Raw genomic sequence first — 23083 nt, forward strand, 5'->3', positions numbered from 1 at the left:
TCTGTTACAGTCAAAAGTGTCCACCCTTCTCAGCCTCCTACACTAGACAAAAGTATCCACCCTTCTCACTCACCTCTGTTACAGTCAAAAGTGTCCACCCTTCTCAGCCTCCTACACTAGACTAAAGTATCCACCCTTCTCACTCACCTCCGTTACAGTCAAAGTTGTCAACTATTCTCACCCTTTACAGCACAGTCCAAAGTGTTCACAATTCTCACCTCCTACACTACAGTTCAAGGTTTTCCGCTCTCACCCCTCTTCTCGCCCCTACACCAAGTCCAAGGTGTCCGCTCTCATCACTCTTCTCACCCCTATACTAAGTCCAAGGTGTCCGCTCTCCTCGCCCCCTACACTAAGTCCAAGAAGTCCGCTCTCACCACTCTTCTCGCGTCTACACTTAGTCCATTGTGTCCGCTCTCCTCACCCCCTACACTATGTCCAAGGTGACTGCTCTCACCACCCCTACACTAAGTCCAAGGTGTCCGCTCTTCTCGCCCCTACCACTCTCTTATCCTCTTCTCACCCCTATACTAAGTCAAGTGTCTCCTACACTTAGTCCATTGTGTCCGCTCTCCTCACCCCCTACACTATGTCCAAGGTGACTGCTCTCACCACCCCTACACTAAGTCCAAGGTGTCCGCTCTTCTCGCCCCTACACAAAGTCCAAGGTGTCCGCTCTTATCACTCTTCTCACCCCCTATACTAAGTCCAAGGTGTCCTCCCTCCTCACCCTCTACATTTAGTTTAATGTGTCCGCTCTCACCCCTACGCTAAGTCGAAGGTGTCCGCTCTCCTCACCCCCACACTAAGTCCAAGGTGTCCGCTCTCTCTCACCCCCTACACTAAGTGCAAGGTGTCTGCTCTCCTCGCCCCCTACACTAAGTCCAAGGTAACTGCTCTCACCACCCCACATTAAGTCCATAGTGTCTGCTGTCATCACCCCTACAGTGTCTGCTGTCTCCTCACCCCTACACTAAGTCCAAGGTGTCCGCTCTCCTCACCCCTACACTAAATCCAAGGTGTCCGCTCTCCTCACCCCTACACTAAGTCCAAGGTGTCCGTTCTCCTCACCCCCTACACTAAGTCCAAGGTGTCCGTTCTCATCGCTCTCCTCACCCCTACACTTAGTCCAAAGTGTCAGCTCTCCTCACCCCCTACACTAAGTCCAAGGTGTCCGTTCTCCTCACCCCCACACTACGTGCAAGGTGTCCGCTCTCCTCACCCCTACATTAAGTCCAAGGTGTCTGCTCTCATCGCTCTTCTCACCCCTACAGTCCATGTAGGTAGCAAAGGTACTGTAAGTCCCCATGGTCCCTAATGTGGTGATCTACCTTCAGTTGTTGGCGACCTATAGCCCGTTTTTATATTGTATTGTCTTCGTAAATGAAATAGTTTTACATGTTCATGCTAGTTTTAGACTCCATCTGTGATACTTTAGTTATTTTACAGTCCTTCGATGACTGATTATTAAGCAACTTAAATTTATTGTTTATATACAACGTTTCTTGTTACTATATGGCTGAAATATTGCCGAGGTCACGTTAGCTTTTAACTCACTCACTCACTCTCACCCCTACACTAAGTCCAAGGTGACCGCTCTCCTCACCCCTACATTAAGTCCAAGGTGTCCGCTCTCCTCACACCATACACTTAGTCCAAGGTGTCCGCTCTCACTGCTCTTCTCGCCCCCTACACTAAGTCCAAGGTGTCCGCTCTCCTCACCCCCTACACTAAGTCCAAGGTGTCCGCTCTCATCGCTCTTCTCATCCCCTACACTAAGTCCAAGGTGTCCGCTCTCACCGCTCTTCTCGCCCCCTATACTAAGTCCGAGGTGACCGCTCTCACCACTCTTCTCGCCCCTACACTAAGTCCAAGGTGTCCGCTATCACCGCTCTTCTCATCCCCTACACTAAGTCCAAGGTGTCCGCTCTCACCGCTCTTCTCGCCCCCTACACTAAGTCCGAGGTGTCCGCTATCGCCGCTCTTCTCATCCCCTACACAGTATCTCTCTAATGTGTCAGTAGCTCTGCTGATGTAACACAAATTCCTGAAAAGGCATTAAAGTATTATTCTATTCTATTCTATTCTACACTAAAGTCCAAGGTGTCCGCTCTCACAGCTCTTCTCACCCCCTACACTAAGTCAAAGGTGTCCGATCTCCTCACCCCCTACACTAAGTCCAAGGTGTCCGCTCTCACCGCTCTTCTCGCCCCCTACCAAGTCCAAAGTGTCCACTCTTCTACAGTCCATTGTTCCCCTTCCCTTCTCTCTCTGTGACTCTAACAATATAATCTAAGGTTCCGCCACATTTGTCTCTCTCACTCCGCCACCAAAGTCCAAGGTTCCTCCACCTTCTGTGCACAGGGAACTGCTGCCTGAGGCGACCGGACCTCCCATGCCCGCTAGCTTAATGTCTAAAACCGTTTAACATCGTTTGCATTATTTCCTGTCCATCAAACGAAACAATTACGTCATTAACTGCTTCTTTGGTGCGCATTTTATTTCTATTCTTGTTCTTCCTCCGGATTCTGGCTATAAAGGGGTCCACGGTCCCTAAAAATAAGGGAAGGTTGGACTGAGAACGTCACGGCCGTAGTGTCTGTTCTAATTCTGTCAGTTTTATCTAATTCAGTCGGACAATTTGTGGATAGATTCTTCGCCAACGCTAACACTTACCTCCTTCCTCAATTAGCAGATCGCTAGGTAGACGAATCTTTTAGAGGAGGTGGAGATATTACACGGAGGCCCTGGATACAGACATCGTTGGTTGAGCAGGGAATAAAAATATTTCCACATTACAAGTTACATTTGTCTCTCCAAGACGTTAATTTGTGTCGATTTTCAATTTACCAAGTTGAAAACAATTAAATAAATCAGAAATACTGTGGCCATTTTGTTCACAAACGTCACTCACAATGTACATAAAGTTTAGCGACTACTGGTTTTGATTCTTGGAACTGTGCCATAAATTTGAGATGTCTGATTTTTTGCTGTTATTGTCCGCAATTTTCTAATTCGATGAGCACAAGGCAACAGACCATGTGATGATTATAACCTTTCTTCACTCGATATATCGGTTTGCTGAACTAATCAATAGAGACTATAAATGCTGGTTTATTCGAACCTAAACTTCTCACGTTAATATCGGTATAGCCCCGACTACTAGATACGTCGGCTCGTATCGTTGTTGTTCCGGAGCGAGGAAGGTGCCTGCATCACTTGACAGAGGACCTGGTGATAGCAACGGAGGTCGAGTGACGCCTTCCACAACGACGTTCATCAGTCATGCATTGGGCAACTTGATTGTCGGATAGTCAGACTAAAAATTAATGCTTCACGGATCTTTACCCAAAGTCTGAAGATTCAATAACTATAAAACATTTCAAATATTGTTTGTCATTTCGTCATTAATCGTTGTGTTGTGATTTCTTTTCAATAAATGCTCACCCGGTTTATGGTTTATTTTAATTTTAATTTTTAGGGATATGGGGGTGGAGGGTGTAAATTAGTTATTTATATTGATTTTGACAGTTGGTCTATTTGTCTTTACATTATTTCTGGACAGCGGAATATAAAAAAACTCCAACCTTCGAGCTTCATTAGGTTTTTTTCTAATTTAGTTTTCCTTTCTATTTTTGTCATTTTCCAGTTTTCAGATGACGGTGGATTTGTACACCAAGCTTTAACATATCTTGCATATAAACTTTATTATGTACAAACATTGCTGGAATATTAACTTAGGCGTAAAGGAATTATCGGTGAGGCTTGCGTGCCTGACCCAGTGGACGAAGGCACGAGGAGATTCGCTATACAACGTTGCGTCCCTTAGTTGCCAATTACAGACCACCGGTCCGCTGATCGTGAGTGTAAATCCAGTGAATGTCCCGATTATGATCCTTCGTATGTCCGCGGAAGAATCGTGTCCAATGTAGCCATCTACGACAAGATCCACGTTCTCTCTCAATGACCTGACTCACTGGTTGTTTAACGCCTCACTCACCAATATCCCAGCTGTCTGGCGACGGTCTGTAAAAATCAAGTCTGGACCAGACAATCCAGTGATCAGCAGCATGAGCATCGATTTACGCAGTTAGGACACGATGACATGTGTCAACCAATTCAACGAGCCTAACCACCCGATCCCCTCTTACGACAAGTATGGGTTGCTGTAAACCGATTCTAACCCGGATCTTCACAGGTAGCTGACACGCTGAAATTACTGGAATACTTGTCACTGCGATGTGATACAACTCCCTCAAGTAGAAACATCACACCTAGAAATTCTTCAGCTCATACGCATCAAGCAGGAGTAATCCCTGTGTCTGTGCTGTGTGCGCCATGGAGCGTATAACACACGGTGTGTGTATATAAAGAATGTGACGCACCGCTGAACAGCACGCACCCTGGGAATGTAGATAATGTTCGTATCATCAACAGCTCTACTGGGACTAGATAAGACTGTGCACCACCATTGTGGGTCCAAAGATACATGGCATTCGTGGTGCAAGTGCCAAACAGACATGGAGTGTTTGGTAATCCAAATTGGTATTATCGTTAGTAATAATATATACTACTGTACTATATACAATGATTTTCTTGTTGTCTAACTCCGCATTCAGCAATATTCCTGCTAAATGACGGTGGTCTGTAAATAGGCTAGTCGGGACCAGACAATCGGATGATTGATAATGCGAGCAACGATCCACGGCGTCGGGGAAGGAACGCAACCAAGCCTCTTGCTATCCTGAAATCCCCAAGGGAGATAACACATGCATGATAATATATCTATCCTTAGCGTCATTAATTGAGGAGTCACCAAGGTATGTACGTTGTCAAACATGAGCATTGGTCAAGAACCATCAAAGTACGTTGACAGTGTGAATAACAGTTGACGAACGTGCTGCTGATGCCAATGACACATTGATTGTGAGCTTGTATTAAACAGGGTCAAACAAAAATCGGAAACTCATAAAAACTACAAACTTGAAGATAATGAAACATGCTACCTCTAAAACACCCACCTCAACGGATCCTGCGGTTTGTCTCGTGGACATAACAATCAAAGTCAACGTGGGTGTAAAACGGTTCTGCAAACTGCTCTCTTGGAATTGAAAATGTGATAGGTTTAAAAAAAATACTTTTACATCTTATGATCTGCGCGACTTCTCCATAATTACGCGGAGTACATGTAACACTACATGTAAAGTAGTACATGGATAATTCAGATATGAAAAAGAATATTTACCCATGTCACATTAAACAAATTACTGCAGCCATCACAAGGACAATTCAGTTTATTACGAATGATATAATGAACAGAATTAAGACGAAAATACATTAAACTCTTAAAAAACCGAAACGCATAGGCCAAAATAGAGGACATGTATTAAACATATTTAAGTGTACAATGTACATAAGTCGATTAAGCTTGAAAATAGATGATGGAAATTCGACACACGGACTAACATTATGTATTGTTGTCATTGTCAGCATTAATTCAGTTCACTCACTGCACATGTGTGGGTACAATGGGACGTTCAGGTCAGTACCTGGTGACACCACCCCTTGCAGCCGTCACTGCTCGACACGGCCTTGGAAGGGATTGCACAAGTCGTCGGATTTTTGCTTTGGAAATTCTTCGCCATTCTTTCTGCAACGCGTTGGCAAATTTTGCAAGCGTCTAAGGTTCGTTCCATACTCGATCTGGTTCAGATCAGACAATCTGATGGCCAGGGAAGGCCATTGACGTCTGCATTGGTGAGATAGGCACCTGTTACACGAGCTGTGTGGGTCGAGCGTTGTGGTGGTCAAACAGCTCCCTCTGGCGGTTAAAAGGTGGGGGGAGGGGAGGTATAAGGATTTGGCCGATGCAGTGATTTGCTGTAAGATTGGCTTGAACCACCATCAGCTCTAATGTACCCGTGCAGGACATGTTCCCCCACACCTGAAACCCCCACACACATAATCTATCCAAAATTAAAAATAATTTCTTTGCACACATACTCGCAGCTATGTTTTAGAAACAAATCTTACTCCTCAGCGTTCTTCGTGGTACAAATAACACGCTTCAAACAACTAAAGCTAAATGGGAGATTTTGTTACAATTGGTTTCTTGCTACGATATATTCTCGGGACAATCACTACTTTCATTTCAGACAGTATGTCCTAAACCTCTGGGGATGTAAGCGTAACTATAGTTCCACGTCTAACAACAAATCACCTATGGCATTTTCAACTTAAGTTTGAATTGTCCGCGTGTGGGATAAGAGTTGGAAGAAAATGAAAAATCAAATACATGTCTGACATAATTGAATTTAGTTCCTATCTGGGAAACTAATAATTCAAGAAGACCGTTTGAGTTTTTGAGAATAAATATAAATGTGGTATAAATTCCCTCAAATAAAGAAATAAGAAGTTTATGAGCTTTGGATTCCAATACAAAAGAGAAATTACCTCTTTCAGGTTTTAGAATGATTACAGAGTTTGATAGCAGTAGTGTGGGGCATTAATTTGTTTGTCATACGAAGTTCTCATACTCAGTTCCAGTTTGGCATTTATATATACTTTGTTTCTTTCAGAACCATGCATGGACATCGAAGGAACTCATTGGTCAAGTGTCGTAAGCCACACAAGTCCCTTAGCTCTAAGAACCCACGACAGAAGGAAACATGATTTAATGTGTGTATAATATCGGAGGACGTACAAAATTCTAAATGTAGCCTCTGACGGAATGGGTAAACAATTCCCTGCAATCGGTTAAAGCAATGGAAAATGGCGTCTACTATTCCTAGAAGGATAAATACACGAAGTCATGTTTGGCTTATCGGCAATGTAAAAGTCTGGAACGAGGTACAGAGATGACAAAGTCATCGATATTCCATGCTATGGAGAATTCTTGTCGTGAAAAAATCAATGAGTGAGTGAGTGAGTTCAGATTTAAAGTCACTTCGGCAATATTTCAGCCATAGTTTGACTAAAACTAGTTCTAAATTCATAATACATATATATAATATATAAAACCCTGTCAACGAAGGACAGTAAAATTACTAAATTATCACAAAATCAGTTAAAACTAGCTAGCATATATCTTTAAGGAAGAAAACTATTTTTGGACAATACAATGTAAAAACAGGCTGTAGATCGCAAGCAACTGAAGGTAGAGCACTATACTAGGGACCACGGGGACCTACAGTGCCTTTGCTACCTACATGGACCCTAGCTGGATTTACACCATCCCTTCAGCCACTGGCGATCGTAGACAAATTTAAAATTACAAAAATACTACGTTTAAATAATCTGGTAAGTATAAATTTACCTTGATTGTTTTGGGAATTGCGTAGCACCACAAAAAATCAATGAAAGTTCGTGCCATTGAAAACACATTGTTTACAAAATCCAAAACTAGCAAACGTCACCGGTTCATCACTTGACGTATACATGTGTCAGGGATGGTGAAGATATATTGTACGGATTTCAAAATCTGCTCCCTAAAAGAGCAGCACACACATTTCCAGTCTGGTTGTTGCCACGGAAACTCGAAACATGTTTTTTTTCAAATCCCAAACTTTCAAAAGGCACCTGTACACTACAATACCCATGTGCCAAGGTTGGTGTAAACATATTTTACGGTTTTCAAGATCGGCTTCGGTAACATCTTGCACCTGGAATCTTTATTGATTGATTTAAATTATGAATGGGGAATATGTAGAATTGTTATTATGTTGGGGATATGACGGCATGTCAACCACGCCTACATCGTCGTCCAGGTGAAAATGGTAAGTGATATCCACCTATTTCCGGTTTGATATGGACGGCGCTCATGCCCTGTGCACAGACTACAGTTTAAATTTGTGTATTTATACTTTATTTGAAACATACATAGATATACATGGACGGAAATATGCAACCAGTTGAACCGACTGAAGTAGCTGATACAGTAGTATACCTCAATATTAATAAACATAAAAAATAATCACAAGTTATATTGTTTGTAAAATAAGATACCGCCAATGACTGGAACATCTGGCGGGTACCTAACATCGTCTGATAATGACGTGATGTTGGTGATTGTCTGGGCCGCTGCATGATAAAATGCAAGAGAGCGTGGCGGACAACTGCATTTGTAAAATAAAATCGATATTTTAATATTATTGTCTATTCATCTTCAGTGGTAGACTGCTATATGATGAGTAAGTGAGTTCGGTGTATAACCAAACAGTATTTTGGTGAAATCACGGCCTGTGGATTTTAAAGGCACAATGTCACACATTTTCGACAATATTATGGCCTACATTATATATATTGGGGCATGTGCACTCACTTTAGCTTCCTATTGATGCAATAAAAGACTTATAATCCATTACGAATTGCCTGAAATCGATAATTGAAACTTAGAGGCGAACAGTTTCCAAACAGAGAACACTTGCCACATATGGAATGTAAACAATTGTTCCGTTCATCGAAAACTGTGGCACGCGGTGTTGTCGGTGTTTGCCGAACAAGTTGTGCGCAGGATATTCGTAAAGAGCGCTTCAATGGACATAGCTCTATGTGTTTCGCTTGAAATAATGTTCGGTTGGTGTAGAAGCTAGAGTTGATTTAATGCAACGTTGCATTATTTCATTCGAACTTTTAAGTTTAATATTGTAATCTAAATACGTATTTTCTTATCTTTTTTAAAAATTAATTATATGGTAGCTTCCCTGGGGGCTGATAGTTAGTATTATTGAGAGGAAATACATTATTTTTAGAAAAGCGTGGTGTGATATAGTGCCTTTAACGGTGAAGAAAGCACAAAGAGTGTTAAACATTTTCGCCTTGTGGCACCCACGAGCACAGGTATTGTAGAATCATAACAAGGGAAATTTGGGATTCGAACTAACGTCTAGGGGAGGTAACTCCGCACAGAGGAAGATGACGCATGAAACTTGACCACCTGTGCTTGCTCCCAAGCTGCTGTCTAGGGGAGGGCAAAGATCTCTGCATGCGTCACACACGCACGCACAGACATTTTAGCAACTATACACGTTTCGATTTTCCAAATCAATGCTTGTCAGTCATGCAGCCACGTGTGTATTTCATGTTTATCATCATTATTGGTCAGAGTTCAAAGGTTAAGACTGAATGTCATGGTACACATGCAGACTCACGCTCCCAGCACCTTCCTCCGTGGTGGCATGTGGCTGGCGTCTCTAGCGCTCCTTTATTGCTCGCGTATGTAGATACATATCATGTCTACAGACGTGTGCTGTTTCATTCATAGGATATCTTCCATTCACCAATATCTTAAATAAGATTCTTGGCAATGAATAAAAGTATTGGTGCAATTTAGGTACGGGTGATACTCAGTATAGCAGTGTAACGAATAATACTGAGGCTAAGTTTACTTAGACTGGGGTGAGAGGGTGGGTGAAAAAGGAATGGGTGTATTTGCGATGAAGCATTTGCTCAATTCATAATAAACCTCAAAATCATTCACTATTTTCATAAATATATTGCTTACGACGTAATTTTCATGTTTTCATAATGTAACGAAAACTTTATTACACAACATAATTCCAAATGTTGTTTCAATAAGTTCAACAAAGATATTGGGAGCTAATGTGTTTTTGAGTTTGGGTAGAAAAATGCCATCTTACTTAAAACACAGCATAATATCAACACATGTCAAAAATAATGTCAACAAGGCCTCATTCAAGAATCCAGATTTGTTAATTTCACTGTAAAGCTTTAAATACATAATAAATACATTGCTGTTCAGGTTGTTTTTTATAAATGTCTGGTCTCGTTATGATGCCTCACGTTTCATAAACGCCCGCGCCTAATCCGATCATTAATGCAAATCTAATCAATTTAATCTTGTTAACATGACATCGAATGCAATTTCCGTACGAAAACACCTGCCTGCCTTAGTCTTCGTTTGGTCACAGAGCCATCTAGCGGAAGAAATTCGCGTACCTGCTCGTAGTGCATTATGGTCTATATCGGCGATTCATGACGTCACATGGTGCAAACCCAGCATTCGAATTTCTGTATGACGAGTTTGTTTGGCAAAGACAGTGTGTTATATGTGCCCCGATCAACCCATATTCATTCTCTGGATTTTAAAGGATTTATAGCAACTATTACGTGTCGATGTGGGTGTCAATAGGCTAAAATTGAGGCAAAATGCTCAAGTGTATACCCCTGTTTCGCGCTTGTAATCGCCAGGTCGAGTACGTGGATCGGCGACATTGGGGATTAACCACTGTCCCTGATGATGTTTTCAGATATGCCAGGAGCTTGGAGGAATTATTACTAGATGCCAATCAAATAAAGGATCTTCCTCGAGTAAGTATGACCGAAACTACCACTTTGATTGATTCGAGATCGCATGTTAACGGGCCATGTCTGAACTGTGATCTGTATGTTTCAGGGCTTCTTCCGTCTCGTGCAGTTGAGGAAATTGAGCCTTAGTGACAATGAGATCGGACGCTTGTCGCCCGATATTGGCAGTTTCGTCAATCTCATGGAATTGGATATTAGCAAAAATGGTAAATATATGTGTATATATTTTAGATTAGCCCGAAACCCCTCTTTACCTGAGGGCTGTAGACTGACACTTCCTAAGATGGCGGCGGCCATCTTGCAGCCGCATACAGTCGGTGCGTATTACTAAGCGGGGCGTGTTTGAGAGGTACGCGATCAAATGACAGAACGGGGGTGATCGAAGCGCCCACACGTGCTCCTTCAACAACATTCCAGTCATAAAAACCTTCATTATTACAAAAATGCTGAGTAATCCTTCTGAGACAGATGAAACACCATCTGATTGAACTCCAGTAAATGTAAACAAACCTGAACAAGACACAGTTGCTAATGGCAAAAGTTGGATAGTTTTGGTAATTTTGCTTCTAATAATCTGAAGTCTTATATTGTCCTCATATATTATAGTTATACAGCACAAACCCTCAGACATTATATTAATTTAGCACTTGAACCAACGGTACTATATCTGAAAAGCTCTTTAACATCAAAGTTATTATATTTGATATATTTTTCAAATAAGTCTGGTCTGTGGTGATCACTATTATGTGACATATGGGGGTGTATTTTTTATTATAAATAATCCCATGTGAGATTGAAAACATTATCCAACTTTTATGTGATGTTAACTTCCTGGTATCAAGCTGTTAATAAACCAGGAAGCAACAGGTAAACTTGCAGTGTATGACCTTGATGGATAAAATGCCTTGTGTCAGCTTACTTGCATGCATGTGGATGATATAACTTGTTCTGATGATGAGTACTGAGGTCACTTGAAACATTTGGCTTTAATTGGGAATTGGAAAATCTACATATCAACATGATCACTGAATGCTACCCTTTGCGAGTGAACACCTAAACATGATACCCAGACATTTAAGTATATGCCTTTAGATGCTACACAGACATTATTCCAATGTCAAATTTTATTGTGGTTTTAACACACATGAGCATCACATGAAGTTCCCTTTAACAATGCTAAATGATATAAATGTTCTGCTATGTGTATCACCTTCTGCCTCTTTTCACTGCTGGCATGGCTAAGGAACCCCTGGGACATGTGCAACAACAACATGGAAGAAAACTAACTGTAAACCTCTGGCAGTATTTTGTGTAAAATTTATTGGATCAATCTTCTGAATAGGAATACCTTTATCATTTACATTGGGTTGTGTTTTCCTGTTAATTACATCTATTTATTAATGAAACTTTTAATCTGCCTTGTTAAATATAAATATGTGTCATTTTCTGATCATGTTGGCGCGAGTAGTTGAAGGGACTGCTGATGTCAGAATTGAGGGAAGTTAGGGATGGTAGTTTTGTCATTGAGGTCAAATTGGTGTATCACATAAATAAATATACACACATACTAGTATATGTCAGCAGATTGTTAATATGTTATGTCTTACCAGTAGTACTCATGTTATTTTCCCAGTCATATTAGGCAGATTAATATTTATCTCAAATGTTAACTGATATGAGTTGACTTGACCTTTGACCCGAATTTTCATGTCCCTGGGCTCTTCACATGCCCCTTGGGTAACAGGATGTTACTGTGTGCTCAATACTAATGATGACCTATCACTCAAGGAATGTCCATTAAGCCCTCAGATGTGTAGGAAGTAGATGTGGGCTTCAAGAGGACTGCTTTGATATACCCTTGGAGCTTCTCCGAAAGTAATTCTGAACATCCAAGTTACGTTTTCATCATTAGCATGACTTGAGGTCTGCAAGAGTATGGAGAATTTCACCATTTGGGAGGATCTTGTAATTTTGCATGTTATTAGATGGTACTTTATTAACAATTCAAGGTCAGCAAGAATATTGAGAATTTCAGGATTTGGGAGGATCATGTAATTAGATGGTACTTTATTCATGGAAGGTTTGCTCTGTCACTCTGTCTTGTCCTTCAATCAACGCGAGCAGAAGTTATCAGGACTGCACATTATTACCGAAATACTGCAATACGCTTTTCAAACAATACATATTGAAATAACTCATTTCCGAGTACGAGTATATTGGATAAGAATATATTTCACATTTTGTGATAATCTGTATGATTTGAGACAAAATCTATAAGTATCCTTATTCACAACTACAATTTCCCTTCGTAGCTGACTGAGGGGCGGTGGGGTAGCCTAGTGGTTAAAGCATTCGCTCATATATACGCCAGGCCTGGGTTCGATCCCCCCACATAGGTACAATGTGTAAAGCCCACTTCTGGTGTGCCTTGCCGTCATATTGCTGGAATATTGCTAAAGGCGATGTAAACTTAAACTTACTCGTAGCTAACTGACAAAAGGCATGCTTTACATTCTATAAATTGGATAAAAAAGAAGGAATCCCTTACTGTCCAACCGAATTTTAAGATTGTTGTTATCCCAGAAATAACAGACATTTTCAGGTCAAAATATAATGTGCTTGTGCAATCAGTGTGACTTAATGTCAAACACTTCAGCACCCACTTGCAATATATGCCAGTTAAATTAATTTGCCACTACACAGCGTTAGTAGTTATGGTAGACTGAAGATCAGTGTGCTTGTTTGTGTACATCAGTAGGACATCAAAATGTGGAAGGTCACATTTCTACAACCATATTTCCTGTCAGGCTGACTATAATTTGATATGATTTAAGATAGTTTAAATTTTTTAAATAGTTGTTTTATATATATGAACCTGTAGCACAGTCATAACAAAGATAATCAGTGTTATGGTTTATGACTGAAATTACCACCCATCAGTAGGCCATTGTATGGATTTACAAGTGTAACCTGCTGCGTGGTGTTTGTTATCTGTTTTCCTTATGTTTATTATACCCTGCAAACTGCTTCCTGAGTTCTACCTTACCCTGAATCCCCACATGGGTACAATGTGTGAAGCCCATTTCTGGTGTCCCCTGCCATGATGTTGCTGGAATATTGCTAAAAGCGGCGTAAAAACCAAACTCAGTCAGTCTACCTTACCCCAACCTAGTCACTCAACTGAATCTGTCATGTTACCACTGTACATTCTTTTCAAAGAATCAGTTGTTAGCAAAAACATTATCAGTCTTTTGTGAGATAGAAATATTTTTAGTCCATTTTACCTTATGAATAAAACTTGCCAAACCCTTTAACTGGCAAATGTCTACAGAGTCCTTACACTGACTATTTGACAGTTCGGCAAAGACTACAGTATAGTTTGGATTTTATTTCTGTTTTGTAATTATATACACTTCGTGTATATGCAGTGTGTACATGGGATTATGATTGACATGGCCAGGGTCATTCAAGGTGAAGGTCATGTTGATAAGTATTTATGAACACCTGTTTGTCAATGTTTGCAGTTATTACTGATTGAATTTTTACTGAGATACTGTGGCAGTTACGGATAGACTGATTGTACCTTTCGGTATTTTGATTTCAAGTTAATAAAATCTAGGTGGGAAGTTTCAAAACAAAATCCAAAATAATTTGTTAAAGTCCTTTCAAAGCATATAATTTTGCCCTAAAAGTAATCTCAACAGATTAGTATGTATGCAATATCATAAAGCTGTGATCAATTTTGTAGTTATAAGTTGTACAATTTTACTACAATCAAATGCTATTTCTGGTAACAAGGTACATGTGTAGTTTGTATTCGACAAAAATAAAGGCTAAGCTGAGCTATTTTTCACTTTCTGTCTAATGTAAGTTTTGGATTTGGAAACTTTAGTGAAGCCTATTGGCTAATCTGTAAATATTGTTCATATTTATTGATTATCCCTGTGTTGCTGCATATCAAAACCTGTCTACGTGTTGATTGATTTAAGTCAGTGTTTTCAAAGGGGACCATGGTACTGGTAGTGTAGAAGAAAAGAACATATCAGTGTCTTTTATTCAAGCATACTTCAGTATTTTGTGATAGCAATTTGTTCAGTGTTCCTAACAGCCATTTTAATCACAGATTATTATAGTTTGTACAAATCAAAGGCTCTCCTATCCAGCATTTAGAAAAACTGAATGAAATTCGGTCTTCTGGAATTGATCGGCTTTGCTGTAGAGTTCCTTGAGTCTTCTGATAATGAGTAACTGTTTTTACATGGTTGCAGATATTTCCAGAATTGTTGGCAGTTACTACTCCAGCACTCACTGTTCTACTCACTGTGTTTAGCAGTTTTGTTTTGAGTAACCATGACAACTAGTACAAACAAAATTGGATCTGTTAGTTACATGCAGGGGACATACACAATGGTCATACATTTCTGTATTTATTGCCAAATTCTCCTCCAGTAAACCGGAAGTGGAAGGGTTATTGAGTAGGGAAATTGTACAATGACGTTGACATGGGGAATCAATACATCAGCGAGGACATGGGGCAGAGGTATCTTCCAATTTGTCTCGGGGCTAGACACGACTGGTCATATCCCACTAGTCCACTGGTCCCTTTTGATTATTGGTTATATAAAATAAGTGGATTTTGCGAGAACAAATTAGTCTATCCATATTTTCGTAGTCTCAGACAAATGGACTGTGTGTAAATCTGCCAATAATAGTTAGATTTTGTGTAGGAAGGTCACATTCGTTGATGGAGACAAACATCTGGTTATTACTGTTATTGTTTTCATGTTAACAGTTACTGTTAGAAAAGGGTCGGTGAGGTAGCCTAGTGGTTTAAGCGTTCGCTCGTCGCGCCGAAGACCTGGGTTTGATCCCCCATATGCATACAATGTGAAGCCCATTTCTGGTGTCTCTGCTGGAATATTGCTAAAAGTGGCGTAAAACCAAACTCACTCACTACTGTTAGAAAATCGCTTTTTTTTTTCATTATAATTTTGTGATGCTTTTTGTTTATGAGCCTGCCTATCAACAGCAAATTTAACATGGTTAGAGACACCAAGGGAGATTATTTGATCCACACCTGGTAACTATTGAAATAAGTTCAAATAACATTGCATGACCTTTGAACCAAACTAATTTTGTACATAGAGTATCATCACAGAGGAACAATAACTCTCGTTTGAAACACGGAAATATCATTAAGAAATTAGGAAAGTTAAGAATGCCTGAATGTTTTACAGGGAAACCCAAAATCTTTTACATTATCCAATGATGATATAACAGTACTTTAAATGATGATATAACAGTACTTTGGGCTTATTGTGAATCTTACCTTGCTTGTAACTCTCCTGTTTTACCATTACCAGGTCTACAAGATTTGGAATGACTTCTTCTTTTATTGTTGTGGTTAATGGTGATGGTTATAAGACCCCCAAAAGTAGAAAATATTTTTTTGTGGATGTAACAAGTATGCAAATCACTGTGGTCATTTGGGATGTAATTAAACCCTTGTTTGTTGCTTTGATATACAGTAGTCATAACAGTGATCCGGGTTTGATTCCCCACATGGTGCAATGTGTGAAGCCCCTTTTTGGTGTGGTCTTCTGCTGGAAAATTGCTAAAAGAGTCAGACTAACATATTCTGGCACTTTCTGTTTGAGAGCATACATAGAACTGCGCTATGTAACAGCGAAATGCAGATTGGGGAATCGACATCCTTATTTCCAATTCAAGAGTTTAGTTGTCACCTCTGGTACTTGAACACTTTGTTGTTATACTTCTCTAATATTGAAACCAACTTTGCCTTTAGATAAGGAATAAAACATAAACTCCACTTGAGTGTTCTAATTTGTTTCGTTTGCTTTGTACGTACAGCAAGTGGCTACAAATTGAATCAGGAGTCGTCCCCCTGGATTTCTATCTCCACAGTTTCCACCGATTATTGTACAACACTTACATAGACCAGCATGTATTGATTGTTCACAGAGCAGAGATGGGAAACGTTGGTTGGGAGAGAGGTTTCATTGTCAACACGGTCAAAGGGGTGCAAAACGGACATTGCTTGTCGGTAAATATTGTCACATGACCGTGTGAGAATCGGTGTGACTGACAGTCTTGAAGATGTTGTCATGTACATGTCACAGTGGGTGTATTTGGCGGATCAATCGAGGCTCCTGGTTCACTGGACCAAAAACAACATGCCCAGTGACTGTGGAATTGTATTTTGTAGGAACAATGTGTACGCTTTGAAAAGAAACTTTGGGTGATAGCATGGAGGGTTAACATCAGCCTGGTATCTGGCTTGTGTGTTGAGCAGTGCTATGTGTACGTTGAACATACTGCTTGGGAAATGTTTGTATGTATTGATTTGTACTCACTCTGTTTATGTGTGTGTTATGGATCTGATTCCTCACCTACATTGCTTTGACATTTTGACACAATTAATTGGCTCATCTGTGTCAAGGGGGTGGTGGGGTAACCTTGTGGGTAAAGCAGTCACTTGTCACGCCGAGACCCTGATCCGATTCCCCACATGGGTACAATGTGTGAAGCTCATTTCTGGTGTCCCCCGCCATGATATTGCTGGAATGTTGCAAAAAGCAGCGTAAAACTATACTGATTCACTCTCACTCACTCACTGTGTCAATACTTCAAATAGTAGAAAAACGTACCTGTTGCACTAAGATTCCAAGTGGTTGAACTCTATCGTGGCTTAGGGATGTAACGTCTGGAGACAGTGTCCTAACGTTAGTAAAAACATCGAAGTACGGCAAATAAATCCATAATTCCCCAACAAACCTAGCCTTGAATGATATTGTTCAGTTATTATTGTAATATGCTTGTGGTCATGGTTGTTATTCAACATAAAACATCAATTCAATTTCAGTTCAGTCAAAATCAGTAGTATAATGTACATTCAGAAATTTGTCTATTATAAAGCTGGTTTGCTATGTGAAAAGGACAAATTTGAATGTCTGCTTCCAGATGTGATATGCTGTGACATTGAATATGATTTGTTAACAAATGTGTTCCTGCACTGCCCCATGATAACATAATAAATAAAGCCATGGCATTTCAGTGTGTATTTCTCGACTGGATAGAAACTTGTACTGGCTGTAAAGCAAAAGTGGCTATATGTGTAATGATTTAAACATTCCAATAGCAATAGCATCTATTTTTAGGTTGGTGCAGATCTCTTACCACTGTGTGCTGGGTATCTATCAAAACTTTTACATGTGCTGGTACTTGAAGTGACACCTTCTTTGTTGAAAATGCCTGGTGTGTTTATTTAGGTATTAGTTATGTAGATATAGTACTGGGGTATGTACTGGTATATATGCATATGTCCCTAAACACCAGGCCTTATCTTCTTGATGCTGTCACTTCGCTTGCCATGTGGTACTGGAGATACACATATTTATGGCTAAGCCCCTTGTTTCTCAGGCAATGGGTATAACTATAAGAACAACAGGTTTTTTTACTTTTTGAGCCCATTGGCTTAATACATTTCTAGTGATTCTCCCAAGCAGATATTTCAAGACATGGAATGAGACTTAGTGCTTAGAGAGACTTACATATTTAGGTTGTAAAACAAAGAAGTGTCTTCCATTCTGTGTCATGTTGTTTGTGTTTAAATGGGGCTTTAGGCATTATGTTTTGAATTTCAAAAAGATTGATTCACTAAAATTGAATGAAATAGAGGCTATGTATATACAAATTTTCTGTATTGGCACCGTGAGTTTATTTTTTTAATGGAATAGTTTGTCCTTAAAGGTTAATGAACACATTTTTAGACTCTGGGTTCAAATATGTGCATTCCCAGTACACTGAGTATAAAGTACACTGAGTGGATGATGTTTTGTTTGGGGGTTCAGCTTCTGATTAGTGTAATAGCCTCAACATAATAATGTGGCTTATAATCCACTCCCTGGTATTATGTTTGCGCTGGTACTTGCAAAGTTCACACATGCAATTTTAATATACCGTATACAAAAACAGTAAAACTTTCGACCTCTGAAGATTCAGGTTTGAATTGGTCTTGAGAAACCCTAACATTTTGCGAGAGGCAACTAACAGGATCATGTGGTCAGGCTCGCTGACTTGGTTGACCCTTATCTTATTATATTCCAATTGCATAGATCGGTGCTCATGGTGTTGGTCACTGGATAGTCTGGTCCAGATGTGATTATATATGGATCCCACCATATAGGTGGAAACTTGCTGAGTGCGTCAAATAACAGCAACCAAAACTGCTGCTGCTTTTCCTCTTCCTACTACTACTACTACTATTACTACTACTACTATTACTACTACTACTACTATTACTACTACTATTACTACTACTACTACTATTACTACTACTATTACTACTACTACTACTATTACTACTACTACTACTACTACTACCAGATGAAAGTACTGAGATTAATATCATCAATAACCCCAGTACTGACTACATTCATTAGATACCCTAACTGACCATGTTGACTTAAAGATTTAAACAGATGAAAGTACTGAGATTAATATCATCAATAACCCCAGTACTGACTACATTCATTAGATACCCTAACTGACTATGTTGACTTAAAGATTTAAACAGATGAAAGTACTGAGATTAATATCATCAATAACCACAGTAATACTGACTACATTCATTAGATACCCTAACTGACCATGTTGACTTAAAGATTTAAACAGATGAAAGTACTGAGATTAATATCATCAATAACCCCAGTACTGACTACATTCATTAGATGCCCTAACTGACTATGTTGACTTAAAGATTTAAACAGATGAAAGTACTGAGATTAATATCATCAATAACCCCAGTACTGACTACATTCATTAGATACCCTAACTGACTATGTTGATTGGCTCGTCACGCCAAAGACCCGGGTTCGAATCCCCACATGGGCACAATGTGTGAAGCCCATTTCTGGTGTCCCCCGCCGTGATGTTGCTGGAATATTGCTAAAAGCGGCGTAAAACCAAACTCAGTCAGTCAGACTATGTTGACTTATAGATTTAAACAGATGAAAGTACTGAGATTAATATCATCAATAACCCCAGTACTGACATTCATTAGATGCCCTAACTGACCTTATGTTACAAATATAAGTTACCGTGGTAATTAAAACATCAATAACTGTGCCTCCTTTCCTCTCTCACCATGTCCATGAATGATGACCTGTGCCAGATGATATGCCCATTGTTCCATAGGAGTTCACCAGCATGCTACAATTAGCATCAATTTGTAAGATCTTTATCATCAATCGTTCACATTACTCCAAACCATGTGCAATGGTTTAGTCTGCCCTGACATGTTCTTTATTGCAAAAGGTTGCTGTTGTGTCATCTGTTAGTAAGCTATTACTGACAATTATAGCCCAGCTTTCAAAGCATGTGTGGTGTTACTTGAATTAGGGCTGCACTTACTTATTCATGTTCAGTCATATTGACCTCTCAAGCCACTGTACTTACTTATTCATGTTCAGTCATATTGACCTCTCAAGCCACTGTACTTACTTATTCATGTTCAGTCATATTGACCTCTCAAGCCACTGTACTTACTTATTCATGTTCAGTCATATTGACCTCTCAAGCCACTGCACTTACTTATTCATGTTCAGTCATACTGACCTCTCAAGCCACTGAACTTACTTATTCATGTTCAGTCATATTGACCTCTCAAGCCGCTGAACTTACTTATTCATGTTCAGTCATATTGACCTCTCAAGCCGCTGAACATGTTCAGTCATATTGACCTCTCAAGCCGCTGAACTTACTTATTCATGTTCAGTCATATTGACCTCTCAAGCCACTGAACTTACTTATTCATGTTCAGTCATATTGACCTCTCAAGCCACTGAACTTACTTATTCATGTTCAGTCATATTGACCTCTCAAGCCACTGTACTTACTTATTCATGTTCAGTCATATTGACCTCTCAAGCCACTGAACTTACTTATTCATGTTCAGTCATATTGACCTCTCAAGCCACTGTACTTACTTATTCATGTTCAGTCATATTGACCTCTCAAGCCACTGTACTTACTTATTCATGTTCAGTCATATTGACCTCTCAAGCCGCTGTACTTACTTATTCATGTTCAGTCATATTGACCTCTCAAGCCACTGTACTTACTTATTCATGTTCAGTCATATTGACCTCTCAAGCCACTGAACTTACTTATTCATGTTCAGTCATATTGACCTCTCAAGCCACTGTACTTACTTATTCATGTTCAGTCATATTGACCTCTCAAGCCGCTGTACTTACTTATTCATGTTCAGTCATATTGACCTCTCAAGCCGCTGTACTTACTTATTCATGTTCAGTCATATTGACCTCTCAAGCCACTGAACTTACTTATTCATGTTCAGTCATATTGACCTCTCAAGCCACTGAACTTACTTATTCATGTTCAGTCATATTGACCTCTCAAGCCACTGAACTTACTTATTCATGTTCAGTCATATTGACCTCTCAAGCCACTGCAGTTAGTCATTGCTGTGGTGTTTGCTATTTTTGTCGACTTTATTGATTCTTGTAAATAAGTCGCGGAAGTATTTTTTACCAGTATTTGTATCAGAAAATTGCACTGTTTTTAGACGAGCAGAAATCTGACAGTTTCCCATGACACCGCATGCCGGTATCGAAACACGTAGACTTTATCTTGCTTACAGTTCACGTCAAATTGAAGTTGATGTCTTTCTTACTTCACATCATTCATGGTTAATGGCCTTTGTACTGCAATTTATTGCAATAACGATTCATGTATGTCTTTTGTTAAGTAGCACAATGTATTGCATCCATTTTTTCATATGTCATCTATTCTCCATTGCCCAGTTTGACAACATTGTTGTTCACCATTTTGCTAGATGTTGCTAGATTTTATGGCCACCACTCATACATAATTGACACATAATGTACAGGGAACTGGTCATAGATATTTCTCTGGTTTGGTCACAGTAAACAGTTGCTGTTTTCCAAATTTCAGTTCAACTTGTCATGTATGAAAACTTTGCCAACATGTCCATGATTTTGAAACCTAGGGTTCTTTTTACTGGGCGCGCTTTTACAGATCTGAATTAGCGCTGCTTCTAAAATGAAACTTACATTTCCAACTTGAAGCTAAACTTCGCTTATGATACAATTAGCCAACACCCGAGAATGGGAAGAAGGGTGGTATCACAAACAATTAGTTTACCAAGTCATCAGTACCAGATTGTTTTACATTTCTGCGTATGCACTGTAGCCATTTTCTCTGTAAAACTCAAAACTGGATAAAATTGTTTGATGCTTCCTGAAATTATGTAGAATGTATTTGTTAGAAGTAGTATTTGACTCATTCCAAACCTCACAAGTAACTCTCAGGGCCATAAAAGGTTACTTGATTGGAAAAGGGTTTCTAGCCCTAATAACTGTTAAGGGGTGTATTTTGTTTATTGGAAAGGCGACCCAAAGGCAGGGTATAGAGTATATTGATCACCAGTAATACTCCGCACATCTACCTCTAACACAAAGAGTAATTCAGAATGTTTTTTGATTTTTTAGTAAATCAATGATGTGATGTCCATGTGAATTTCATTTCGATAACGACTTTTTGTGTCATCGTAACTAACTTCCTTTTAAGTAAAATCAGAAGGAACAATTAAGACCTAAAATAAATCATTTTCACAAATATGACAAATATGCTAGACATGATAGTTACATTTGCTGTAGGGGCATGATAACCTTGTGTGAGAGCCAAGCAATCTTGTTCTCACTAAAAGAGGTTTTGAAAATATTCTAGGCACCAGCGCTTGTACAGAAATGTTCTTGTTTCTATTTTAGGTAAGAGGCAAGTATTTAAAAAAGTTGTGCAAACATGACATTGTTTTTCATACAAACATTGAAAATCAAATGAAAATGGTGTTCCGTTCTGCATTTTTCTGATTGTTTATTTATTGCTCAGACCACTTGTTGCTGAAGTATCAGGCACCAATAGGGGCAGAACTAGAGCCAGTTCAGGAAGCAGCTGTCCTTAGGGCTAGAAGTAATTCCATGTTGGCAGTGATTCTCTCACAATCCACCTAGTGGAAGCAGTAGGCTTGTTAGGGCTTCTGTGTAGCTCTAAAATACCATTTTGTATTAGATATTCATTTCCCTTCTTAAACAAGATCTTTTATTTGGTCTTGGGTAAGTATAATGAACACAAAGCCATTAACTGTGATGAGAATTCTATATGTTGTCCCTAGGGCTGCAGACCCTGTTGAAATGTGTAGTTACTCTCAGTCATATGATATAAGAGCACTGTAACATGAAGCAATAATCTGTTGCTGCGAGGCATATTAATCAAGACTGAGATGGAGCAGGCAGGAATCATTGGTCAGCTATTTAGTTGAGATAAATTTTCTTTTCTCTGAAAGCGATACCGAAACTTCATGAAAAAAGTTCTTGTAAAGATTGATTTAAGAGTTTGGAGACATTTTTAGTACTTGCTGTTACCATTGTTGCGACCTTTGCTCTTTCAGTTTTTGATCTACTTGCAGTTAGGTAGCTTATATGTGTTGTTGAGAGTGACCTACTTAGTAGATGTTCAAACAGTGATGTGACTGAGTGACACTTGACAGTCAGGTTCTGGTGACCTGCGTCCTCTCCACACTCAACATTGTCATTCCCGAGGTGCTTGAGAGACATATACAAGTTGGTATTCAAGTATAATACACAATATTATGGATGTCAGCTTCTTCTATATTGTATACACAGCGTTTCAT

The 23083-nt window shown here is 39.5% G+C and overlaps 2 protein-coding genes across 21 annotated transcripts in view; both read left to right on the forward strand.

Annotated features, from left to right (window-relative positions):
- Positions 1 to 232: 232 nt before the first annotated feature.
- LOC124274180 lies at positions 233 to 2277 on the forward strand (the record flags this gene model as incomplete). The annotated part of the gene is made up of 4 exons (XM_046709491.1): positions 233 to 443; positions 1020 to 1279; positions 1655 to 1831; positions 2098 to 2277. Coding segments are annotated over 4 exons (828 nt in total), but the record flags the coding sequence as incomplete, so codon positions are not given.
- Positions 2278 to 9988: 7711 nt separating this feature from the next.
- Positions 9989 to 23083, forward strand: part of LOC124274209 (protein scribble homolog) — a 122875-nt gene continuing 109780 nt past the window's right edge. For all 20 annotated transcript variants that reach the window (XR_006897889.1, XR_006897890.1, XM_046709515.1 and 17 more), the window contains exons 1-2: positions 9989 to 10329; positions 10415 to 10532. Coding sequence is in view for 18 of the 20 variants with exons in the window: in XM_046709515.1 (XP_046565471.1) it covers positions 10168 to 10329; positions 10415 to 10532 (280 nt within the window). In the remaining 2 variants the exon portion in view is untranslated. The remainder of the gene's footprint in view (positions 10330 to 10414; positions 10533 to 23083) is intronic.

Source organism: Haliotis rubra, unplaced genomic scaffold (genome assembly GCF_003918875.1).
Source record: "Haliotis rubra isolate DU_JTF1 unplaced genomic scaffold, ASM391887v1 Scf189, whole genome shotgun sequence".
Classification (NCBI taxonomy): domain Eukaryota; kingdom Metazoa; phylum Mollusca; class Gastropoda; order Lepetellida; family Haliotidae; genus Haliotis; species Haliotis rubra.